Source organism: Mirounga leonina, unplaced genomic scaffold (genome assembly GCF_011800145.1).
Source record: "Mirounga leonina isolate KUSES-001 unplaced genomic scaffold, KU_Mleo_1.0 Mir_174, whole genome shotgun sequence".
NCBI lineage: Eukaryota > Metazoa > Chordata > Mammalia > Carnivora > Phocidae > Mirounga > Mirounga leonina.
Window position 1 is genome coordinate 36,160,295 of NW_023270451.1, and position 12,692 is coordinate 36,172,986.

General features: G+C 37.6%; 1 protein-coding gene across 2 annotated transcripts in view; it reads right to left on the reverse strand.

Annotated features, from left to right (window-relative positions):
- POLR1F (RNA polymerase I subunit F) overlaps window positions 1-12,692 on the reverse strand; it is a 138,284-nt gene that overhangs the window by 111,152 nt on the left and 14,440 nt on the right. For both annotated transcript variants that reach the window (XM_035020711.1, XM_035020710.1), the window contains exons 2-3: window positions 4,394-4,535; window positions 860-1,068 (exon numbers count right to left, since the gene is read on the reverse strand). In XM_035020711.1, coding sequence (XP_034876602.1) covers window positions 860-1,068; window positions 4,394-4,535 — 351 coding nt within the window. The remainder of the gene's footprint in view (window positions 1-859; window positions 1,069-4,393; window positions 4,536-12,692) is intronic.

Consider the following 12,692-nt stretch of genomic DNA (forward strand, 5'->3'; position numbering starts at 1 on the left):
GGTTTGGTTTAGAAAAATTAGGTCACAATAAACATCACCACACCCAGGCTTATTAAACAAATGACAAAGTGATAAAATATATATTTCCATTATCTGTGAAATTAATGGAGTTTCTAACTCTCAATCCTCATTTTTTTTCCCATAACCGTGCTTGAAGCAGTATTACCTTCAAAGTTAAGAGTTAACACTAAAATAAAAACAAGGATCAGTGGAGTAGGCCTCTCTCTGGAACTGCAGAGTCCTATACAGAAACATTAGCTATGTATGACTAAGTAATTTCAATGAGGTAACTTTAATACTACACAAATAAAGCACACATTCCTATCATCACAGAAAGTTCTATTGGACAACTGTTCTAAAACTTTAACCCATAGTCTTAATATTTTTTTAGATTTTGCCTTGATTATTAACACCAGCAATATTCCCAAAGCTTTTTTTTTTCCTTCACTCCATTAAACTTGGCTCCCATCGAACCAAGCTCAAGATGACAGTTCTTAAAAGAATTTTAATACAAAAAAGATTCAGAAATTATCTACCTGGCATAATGACAAAAATCAAATTTTTGTTTCAACTGTGTAAAAATAAGAGGCTTATAGTTATGCAGTATGATCAAGCTTTTGTTAAAAAAATTAAACTAGAAAATAGACTGATTAAAATAGGGAACAGTTAGATGTGTAGAGCTTTAGAATATTCAATGTAAATAGGAATCTTAAGTGCTGTGACAAAGTACTGACTTTATGGTTTGAAGCATGAATATTCTAATTTTATTTTAAAAGAGGGCCTTATATTCTCTAAATCATCAGAATTAAATAGAAATCATTAAGTATCAAAATTCAAAATAATGTGATTAGGAACTGACCTGGTGGTATTTAATTTTCCCCGAATGCAGAATACTCCAGCAGCATCTGAGTCCAAACGAAATACTTCAAATTCTAGTTCATCACCCACGTTTATCGTCAGGTTCTGCCACTGCTCTGCAGGCATCTGCTCAGGTTTAGGGATGGAGGCATTGAAACACCCATGTACTAAACAGCCAATGTGGCTGGAAGACAATTTATTAACTGTACCCTGGGAAGAAAGGAAAGGGAAAAGAAAAAAGTAACATCAAGAAATCCAAAGAGTTTAAAAGGTAAATAAAACTTTATAAGCTTCAAACTGATCTTCAAAGAGAAAACATCAAAATATGGTGTAATTTGATATGGAAAAAGTTTTTCAATTAAAATTTACATGTTATACTAAACCATCATTTTAGAACACTGTAGAGTTTAGAGAAAGCTCAAACTTTACTAAATGATTGCATATCAACTGCCTAACTGGATAAAAAAAACAAAAACTCCTTAGCTCCCGCCACAGGATTCCCTGGGGAATAGATTATAACCATATTGAAACCAAGCAGAAAATACTCTTTGATATGACCTAAATGTGAAAAGACCTCAAGGCAGGAAGCATATGCTTTCTATAACTAGGATCCACATTATATTTCTATCAACAGTCTGAATTTCAAAGCTTAAAGAGCATTCTTTAACTTTAGCATGATGTAAGCAATGTATCAGAAGACAGCTTACCCTTCATATGTAGAACTTGAGCATGGCTATTTTGACTGAATCACAATAACATTTTTAGAAGCTTTAAAACTAAAGTATGTGCTATATGATTTTAAGCTTAAAGTTTAAAAAAAAGCCTTAGTTTTTTCTTCCCCTAAGAATCAATATATATAACATATAAATGAACATCTGAAGTATTTTTTTTTAAATCATGTATTTTAAATTTGGAGATTAACATGTATAGAACCTTGTTTAATGTTGGCAACTCCTTATACATAGAAAATTCTTTGGGTGTCATTATCAGGAGTCTGGACAAACCACAGTGCATCTGTACAATGGAGTACTATTCAGCAGTTAAAAAAAAAAAAATTACCAAGCCGGTGACAAGACATGGAAGAACCTTAAATGCATACTGCTAAGTCAGAGATGGCAAGCTGAAAAGGCTGCATACAATATGATTCCAACTATGAAGTTCTGGAGAAGGTAAACTATGGAGACACTAAAAAAGATCAATAGTTGCCAGGTTTCAAGAGGAGGGATAGAGGGAAAAGGATAAGTACGTAAAATACAGAGAATTTTTAGAGCAGTGCCCAATTATTCTATAGAATACAGTAATGGGGGACACATGTCATTGTGTGGTACATTCCAGGGGTTTTAGAATGTACAATAAAGAAAACTAATTCTACACTTTTTAAAAAAAAAATAATGTATCAATATCAGCTTAACTGTAGCAAATGTTACCACACTAATGCAAGATGTCAATAATAGGAGTAACTGTGTGCGCTGGGGTGGGGGAAGGACTTACTTTCAACTCAATTTTTCTGTAAATCTAAAACTGCTATAAAACAATAAAGCCTATCAGTTTAAGATAATAGGAAAAGGAAATTCTTTTCAATATAGAGTTCTGGAACAACTGAATATAACCATATGAATAAGAAAATGGATCTCAAGGGCCTATTTCACACTACACACAAAAATTAAGATTGGTCATATATCTAAATGGAAAAGCTAAAACTGAAAAATTCTACAAGGCTTACAGAAACTATCTTCACAATCTAGGAGTAGGCAAGTTTCTTATACAGGATCCAGAAAGCAGTAACCATAAAAATATGACAAATTGGACCTCATCAATATTAAAAACTTCTGTTTATGAAATGATACCATTACAAGTTAAGAGACAAGTCACAGACTGGGGGAAAAGAGTCTCAATACATTTATCTGAAAAGGATTTGTAGGAAGAATATAAACAGAACTACTCTACCTCAATAATACAAAAACCCAATTAAAAATGGGGAAGCACTTGAATAGGCCCCTTACTGAAACACATGAAAGAGCTTAAAGGAGAAATGCAAATTAAAATCATAAGGAGAAACTAGTATATGCCCGTAAGTTAAATTAAAAGACAAAACCAAATGCTGCTTCTAGTTTTTCCTAGGAGAAATGAAAACGTACATTCACAGCTTTATTCATAATGGCTTCATACTGGAAACAACCCAAATGTCAATCAGTAAAGATGGGCAATTAAATTATGATACATTCATACAAGTGAATACCATGAGCAACAAAGAGAAATAAACTACCACACCAAACAGCATGGATGAATGCAAAAACATGTAGAGCAAAAGAGGTCAGATTTTCAAACACTGTATAATGAAAAAGTCCATTAATATGAAATTATAGAACAAGCAAAACTAATTTTATAATATATGCAATCAGAACAGTGGTTGTATCTGGAATAGAGAGGACTGACCTGGAAAGGGCAGGAGGCTCGTTCCAAAATAGAACGGTATATATGCTCTTATCAGAATTCACTGAACTGCACACTATGATCTATGTATTTTGTTGTATGTAAACTATACCTCATATTAAAAAAACTGAAACAAACTGTCCAAATTTATTTGAAGACTGGACCTTATTGTAGGAAATAGAGTAAAAGGACGGAGTTTTTTTTCATTTCATACTTTCTGTATAGTATGGTATTTCTATGTGTACATTTACAGTAACTTACACAAAGCTGGTAAGTGTGGGAATTTAAGTACAAATCTGCCAACTTTATCAGAGAAGAAAAGTTATACTATAACCATACTATTGGCATGGAGGCTGGTTGTGGGATCCCAGTTGGGCAGGCCCAAGATACTTGTTTAATTGATTCTGAAAAATTTTTAAATTAGAAATGCCTTTTGGATAAAATTTGACCTGTATTTATTAGCGATAAAGGGTTAATAGTTCTTAAAAAAATAAACGTGTATATATATTTATATGTATGTGCCAACAAGGCATATACACAGAACTGCTGGCAGAAGAGAAAGGCAAGTGCAGAGCATAATGGGATATATAGTTCAGTCAACTTCACAAAAATCTGTATTTCCAGATTCCTCTTGAAAAACTAAAAGACCTATCCCACAGGGCCTTTATTCCCATGGCACATTACAGGTGCCTTGACCTCATCCTTAATTCACTTTCATTACCTGCCTGGTCCCACAACCCTTTGAATTTTCAACTCCTCTGATTACTACACGATTTGAATCCTTTATAAAAGAAACTATTTGTGTGTAATTGAGAAATAATAAACTAATAATAATTTTTTTTTAACAGCTTAAGATCATTCTGGTGCTATCCAAAGAATAAATTCTGAGACACATTCTTTCCACATACATGTGAGTTTAAGGAGAATGGAGTTTAAAAACTTACCAATGTTGAACTGATGGTAAATTTTTTTCTTTAAATTTTTAGAAACCAATAATAGTAATCCATTTGCTTCCCAAGTCTCTTAAAATTTTCCAAATTATATTACTATACAAGTATACAAAGAAAGCTTAAAAAATATACATATATATAAAAATACATACCATAAGCTTTTGCCCCGGTTCAGGACAGAAAATAATAAAATCTGCTTCAATGTTAAGATGAATGTGTCCTTGATCATCATAAATATCTCCCAGTTCACCCACTACTTTGATGTTATCATATGCAATGGGGACACCTAAAAGGCTATTAAAAAAGAAAAAAAAAAATTTTATCCTCTTTTAAACTAGGCAATTATCATACTGATTAAATATACTGAGTCCAAAAAATAATACACCTCTTAAATATAACCACACATGCCAAAACACAAGAGCATATGATTAATCCCTAACTACCTGAGTAATTCAATTTCACCAAAAGGTTCCAATATATTGACTAAGTTAAAAATGATTATTCAAGATAGGTACCGAGAAACAAAATGTCCAATTATGCATGAGCAAGAGGTTGACCTATTAGCTATACATTTGAATTCTAGTCATGCTAGAATGAGACAAAAAAAAGACTTGCAAGAAAAATGTCTCTATTTCTGAGTATAACTGAATCAAGGCAATTTTGGTATTATCCACCATTACTGAATTTCTATACTAAATGGTCCATAGTAAGAGAAGTATTGGGAGTCACAGGTGAAGCCCCTAAATATTAAAGCCAATAACATAAGGGAGAAAAATCCTCAAACTACAACTGTTAGTAATAAATAGAAATGTTAATAAGTGAAATATGTAGTCTTATTTATCAAGAACTGATTTTGCTACTTTAGTCTACATATTATGACAGAATTAGGGGGCAACTACTATTTCAAAATGTCATTTCCAAATACTTAAACTTTAACTACTAAGGAGGCACACCTGGTGGCTTCACTACCACACCCACTACTTCTACTTGTTGAAGAAAAGTTCCCAGACTCCCCAAGGCAAGGCTGAAATCACTCCTCCTGCACTCCTAGAAGACACTATGGCACAGCGTCATCATTGAATTTAATCTCATTTTATTGACTATCTGTGTATCTTTGCATTCCATACACAAATCTAAGGCCCTTTAGAGCACAGAACATTTTTGTTGAACTCTACTAAATTTCTAAAACTATTCACACAGCATAAGAGAAAGAATTTATCCCTAGTAGCTGTTGCTTAAATAAAACAGCCAGGAACCACTGGAAAGGAACTTTAATAACTATCAAATCAAGAGGACCATAAACTCAGAGACTTAACTCAGAGACTTCCTCCAGAAAGCATTTTTTTCAACTGTTAATTTCTGCATATGTTTTCCCAAGCAGGAACTACATCACTAGGACAATCTTAGAGGCACAGAAAACCCAGAAGTCTACATGACCTCTGAATGAGGGAACAAATGGGTTTGTAAATAGGTGGACAGGGGCGCCTGGGTGGCTCAGTTGGTTAAGCGACTGCCTTCGGCTCAGGTCATGATCCTGGAGTCCCTGGATCGAGTCCCGCATCAGGCTCCCTGCTTAGCAGGGAGTCTGCTTCTCCCTCTGACCCTCCTCCCTCTCATGCTCTCTGTCTCTCATTCTCTCTCTCGCAAATAAATAAATAAAATCTTTAAAAAAATAAAATAATAAAATAAATAAATAAATAGGTGGACATATAGAATCTAGTTCTAAATATATATAAATATCTAGATATATATATATGTCTGTCCATATACTTATTTATATATATATACACACATGCACGCACACACACACACACACATACATCAGCATAAAGTCATGTTTGCATCATTTTAATATACATTAAAACTTCCAGGAATGTAGTAGCAAATTCAAGGGTGGATTATTAAGTAGGGAACTCTACTGAGAACTACTCATTACTTCAGAAAAGCATTTCACCAGTGGAGACACTATGTGTTCTCTGAGTTGTCAACTCAAAACCCCTGCGTCAATCCACCCTTGTAACAGACACACTGACGATTCTAGGGATCAGTGCAAACTAGTCATCCTTGAGCATTATCACACTGAAACATATTTTATGGTATCATGTTGGAGCACTTACAGGTCTGTTTTTTTTTTCCAATTGTGAAGGTGGGTTATATTACCTTTAAGTTTCAATTCACAGTAAAGATGTATTTTCATGATAGTAAAGGTAGTAATGCAAACTACTTCCTATAAGAGAGAAGTATTGGGTTCTGTAGGGTTCAAAATTGGTAACTTGGGAATGTGACCATAGAGCCTAAACCCAAAAGGATTTGGGTAAATACATAAAACCCTAAGAAACCATTCATTGGACATCTAAATTTTTTTCCAAATAAAATACTGAAAATATTGATTACGAAACATAACGTTTATCTACTTCTGTCTTATTACGGAAAAAGTAAAGATAAATTTGGATCTGTTCATAAACATGTTTTATGCTTACTGAAAGATTGTACCATAGAGGGGGACTAACCTTAGGAAGGAGGGACTGACCTTAGGAAGGAGGGACTCTGTGAGGGCAGAGAGGGGAGAGAAGACCTGCCCCAGGCTCCCCAGGTTGGGGGGCTGCACTGACAAGACAAATCCCCATAACATTTGGTTTTGAAAACCGGAGGGGCCTGGCTTCTCCCGTTTTTTTTTTGTTTTTGGTTTGTTGTTGTTGTTGTTTTTTAAACAATCAACAGGACTTAACACCTAGAGCTTTAAAAATCAGCAGCCTCAATACATTAAGAGGCAGGAGGGGGACAGAAAACAGAGTCCCTGCCCTTAAAGAGACAGAACAGATAGTCCCGCTGACATACAGCAAAGCAGCAGCAGTTTGAAAAATGCCTGGGGTATACAGGAAAGAGATTTATTTAATAATCTCAGAGCATGGGCTGAAGAAGCAGGGAACTTCAGGAGATTTCTCCAAGAACAAAAGAGCTGGTGGGCACCACTTCCCTCCCCAACACCTGCCCCCAGCCTAAATACAGGGACAGCTGCAGGACCCAGCAAAGCACAACAATCTACACCTAGCTTGCTAGAAGCATGCCCCAGCCACACATTTATGTGGATCCACCCCCTCCAGCCCTCTGCAGTTTTCCCAGGCGGCTTTAGCTCCCCTCCCATAGCAGATCAATGTAGTAGACCTTGCTGGTACTGGATGCAGCACAACCAGCTCCCTTGTTCTCCTGCAGATCTTGGCTGAAGCCCATTCAAAGCAGTGCCACAAGCCCCAACAGGGGCCAGCACCACTCCAAAGTGACACTTGCCCCTGGGAGAGGGAAAATAACAGCACATACCCGTCCAGCTGCAGCCCCAGCAGTGGATTGGGGACAGACATTGGTCTAACTGCAGACCCAACCCACCAGCAAAAGTTGCTCAGGTGACCACACAGGGAAAGCACCCTTGAGCTTGGTGCTTCCACAGCTCTGGCAAAAGACTGCTCTGGCTCAATTCAAGCCCAAGGTGGTCCCAGACTAGCCCACTAACAACACATGGACCAAACCCTGCCCACACAGGCAAAGAGAGCCATTGCAGACGACTGGACTGAAGGAAAACATGTCTCAGCCACAAAAGCAGGGCACACACAACACACATAATAGACACCCTGAACTGCCAGGTTCTGGTGAATAGGAAACATTGCACTGCAGGGCATTACAAGACCTCTTGTATTTAAGGGCATTACTTTCAAGAGCAGATGACTTTCCTAACAGACACAGAATTAAACAAAATGAGAAGGAATATGTCCCAAATGAAAGAACAGTACAAATTCACAAGAAGAGAGCTAAACGAAATGGGATAATATACTTGATAGAGAAAATAATGATCATAAAGATGATCACTGGATTTGAGAGAAGAGTGGAAGACATCAGTGAGACCCTCAACAAAGAAACAGAAAACATAAAAAAGAAACAATTAGATATGAAGAACTTAATAAGTGAAATTAAAAATACCCTAGAGGGAATAAATCATAGCTGGAGGATGCAGAAGAATGGATCATGGACCTTGAGGACAGCATAATGGAAAGCAATCAAGATGAACAGAAGAGAGAAACAAATAATAAAAAGTGAAAATGGATTAAAGGAACTGAGGACACTATCAAGTATAATAACATTTACATTATGAGGATCCCAGAAGGAAAAGAGACAAAAGGGAACAGAAAATTTATTTGAAGAAATAATAGCTGAAAACTTACTGAGTCTGGGGAAGGAAACAGACATCTAGATCCGGGAGGCACAGAGGGCCCCAGACAAAAGCAACCTAAAATGTCCACACCAAGACACACAGTAATTAAAGTGGCAAAAAATGATGATAAAAAGAGGATTTTAAAAGCATCAAGAGAAAAGAAAACAGTTACATATAGAAAACTCCATAAGGCTATCAGTGGAGTTTTCAGCAGAAACATTGCAGGTCAGAAGAGAGTGGCTTGATACATTCAAGGAAAAAGAAAAAAAAAAAAAAAACAGCCACGAGGATACTCTATTCAGAATAGGAGAGAGAAAGGATATCTCAGACAAACAAAAGTTAAAGGAACTCATCACTAGTAAACATAACAACATAAGAAAGTAATCAATAATAATACAATAATAGTAGAAGACTTTAATACCCCACTTCCATCAATAGATAGATCATCCAAACAGAAAATCAACAAACAGTGACTCTGAATGACACACTGGAACAGATGGATCTAACAGATAAATGCAGAACATACCATCCTAAAACAGGAAACATACATTCTTTTCAAATGCACACAGAATATTCTCCAAAATAGGTATGTTAGCTCATAAGTCTCAACAAATTCAAAAAGACTGAAATCATACTATGCATCTTTTCCAAACTTAATGCTATCAAAGTAGAAATCAACCAGAAGAAAAAAATCTAAAAGAACACAATTAAGTGGAGATTAAGTAACATGCTACTAAACCGTGAATGTGTCAGTCAAAAAAATCAAAGAGGAAATAAAAAATTACACAAAGACAAACGAAAATGGGGGCGCCTGGGTGGCTCAGTCGTTAGGCATCTGCCTTCAGCGCAGGTCGTGATCCCAGGGTCCTGGGATAGAGCCCCGCATCAGGCTCCCTGCTCCGTGGGAGGCCTGCTTCTCTCTCTCCCACTCCCCCTGCTTGTGCTCTCTCTCTCGTTGTCTCTGTCAAATAAATAAATAAAATCTTAAAAAAAAAAAAAAAGACAAACGAAAATGAAAACACAATGGTCCAAAATGTTTTGGGGATGCAGTAAAAGCTGTTCTAAGAGGGAACATTATAACACTACAGGCCTACCTCAAGAAACAAGAAAAATCTCAAACTAACCTTACACCCAAAGGAGCTAGAAAAAGAGCAAACAAAACCCAAAACCAATAGCAGGAAGGAAGTAATAAAGATTAGAGCAGAAATAAAATAAAAACTAAAAATAGAATAGATCAATGAAACCAGGACCAGGTTCACTGAAAAGATTAACAAAACTGATAAACCTTTAGCCATACTCTTCAAAAGACAGAGAAAATTCAAACAAAATCAGAATTGAAAGAGGAGAAATAACCAACATCAGAGAAATACAAAGCATTTTAAGACATTATTAAAAAATTAAAAATATATAAAATAAAAATAAAAATATAATTAAAAATTATATACTAACAAATTGGACAACGTAGACGAACTGGATAACTGCGTAGAAACTTACAACCACCCAAAACTAAACAAAGAAGAAACAGAAAATTTGAACAGACTGACTACCAGCAATGAAATTGAATGAATAACCTAAAAACTCCCAACAAACAACAGTCCAGGACCAAATGACTTCACAGGTAAATTCTACCACACATTTCAATACTTAATACTTACTATTCTCAAACTATTCTAAAAAATACAAGAGTAAAGAAAGCTTCCAAATTCATTTGGAGGCCAGCATTATACTGATACCAAAAAAGACACCACAAAAAAGAACCACAGGCCAGTATTTCTGATGAACATAGATGCAAAATTCCTCAACAAAATGTTAGCTAACTGAATCCATCAATACATTAAAGAAATTATTCACCATGATCAAGTGTGATTTATTCCTGTGAAGCAAGAGAGATTCAATATTTGCAAATCAATCAATGTGATATACTGCATCACAAAGGGAAAGAATAAAAACTGTATCATTTCAGGGCGCCTAGGTGGCTCAGTTGGTTAGGCATATCTGCCTTTGGCTCAGGTCACGATCTCAGGGTCCTGGGATCGAGTCCCGAGTCAGGCTCCCTGCACAGTGCAGAGGAGCTTCTTCCTCTCCTTGTGCCCCTCCCCCCTGCTCATGTGCATGGTTTCTCTCAATGGATAAAATCTTAAAACAAAACAAAACGAAAAAACCCTGTTATTTCAAATGATGTATAAAAGGCATTTAACAAAGTGTTACTGCCATTTAGGATGAAAAGCCTCAACAAACTAGGTTAGAGGGAACATATCTCAACATAATAAAGGCCATATATGAAAAACCCACAGCTAATATCATACTCAATAGTGAAAAACTGAAAGCTTTTCCCCAAAGAACAGGAAGAAGACAAAGATGTCCACTCTCACCACTTTTATTCAACAGAGTACTGGAAGTGCCAACCACAGAAATCACACAATGAAAAGGAAAAAAAGGCATCCAAATTGGTAAGGAAGAAACAAAAATTTCACTCACTGTATGTGACATGATACTATACATAGAAAACCTGAAAGACTCAGGGAGCCTGGGTAGCTCAGTTGGTTAAGCGTCTGCCTTTGGTTCAGGTCATGATCTCAGAGACCTGGCAAGGAGCCCCACGTCAGGCTCCCTGCTCAGCAGGGAGTCTGCTTCTTCCCCTCCTGCCTCTGCACCCCCACCTCGACTCATGCTCTTGCTCGCATGCACTCTCTCAAATAAAATCTTTAAAAAAAAAAAAAGAAAGCCTGAAAGACTCCACCAAAAAACTACTAGAACTGATAAATGAATTAAGTAAAGCCACAGAATACAAAATGAACATACAGAAATCTGCTGCATTTTTATACACTAATAATGTAGCAGAAACAAATTAAGAAAACAATCCTACTTACAACTGCACCAAAAATAGTAAAATGCTTAAGAATAAACTTAACCGGGAAGCTGGGCAGGATGGCAGAGGAGTAGGAGACCTGGATTTCATCTGGTCCCAGGAATTCAGCTGGATAAGGATCAAACCATTCTGAACACCTACCAACTCAACAGGAGATCGAAGAAAAGAATAGCAGCAACTCTCTGAACAGAAAAGCGACCACTTTCTGGAAGGTAGGACGTGCGGAGAAGTGAATCCGAGGCGATATTTGGGAGGATAGATGGCGGGGGGAGGGGGCCTCCATCAGCCTCATCCGGCAAGTGACAGAGCCCCGGAGCACAAAACTGGAACTTTTAGAAGTCTGCTCCGCTGAGGGACCTCACTCCAGTGGTAAGCGGGGGGTGGAACCCTCGCGGGACAGTGTGGTCTCAGGACCCTCGGGGTCAGAGAAAGACCAGGGGTGCCTGAGTGCGGCAGAGCACCCAGGTATTGGAGCAGGCTCTCAGCTCGGTGTTGCCATAAGCTGTGATCCGCGACACAGGCCACTGCTCTTCCAGCAGGAACCCAACAAGCGGCAGATCCAGGGAGACTCCCCTTCCTCCCCCGGGAGGAGCGGCGCAGAAACACACCGCAGGGATCTGCTGGGTTTGGAGACTCCACACGGGGTCGGGTGCCAGAGATAGAAATGCGTGGTCACAGGCCTGGTGAGCATGGAGTGCGGCCAGAGACCGGGGAGACAGGAGTGATTGACTGCTTTTCTCTGGCGGCTCACAAAGTGGGGCCCCGAGTTCTTGGCTCCTCTGGGGTGGAGACGGAAGGCCACCATTTTCACTCTCCTCCTCCAAAGCTGTACGGAATGCTTGCAGGGAACAAAAGCTCCCAAGAGCAAACCCGAGCAGATTACTTAGCCCGGACCAGCAAGGGCGGGGCAATTCGGCCTCCAGCAAAGACATTTGGGAACCATGGCAACAGGCCCATCCCCCAGAAGATCAGCAAGAACAGCCAGCCAAGACCAAGTTTACCCATCAATGAGAACAACAGAACTCCAGAGCTAGGGGAATGCTGCACACAGAATCCATGGCTTTTTTACCATGATTCTTTAGTCTTTCAAAGTTAATTTTTTTTAACTGTCTTTTTTTTCTAGTTTCTTTTTCCCTGTTTCAACCAACATCTTATCAATCTCTTTTTTAAAAAACATTTTTACTTTTCATTATTAGAGGCATATTCTATCCCTGCATAGTAGTTACCCTTATTTTTGGCAGATATATAGAAGTTGTTCTCTCTTTAAAATATTGAGATACAGTTTCTTCTAACAGATCAAAATATACCCTAAATCTCTAGTGTATGGCTTTGTTCTAGTCTCCTGTCTGATCACATTCTCTCCTTTATTTTATTTATT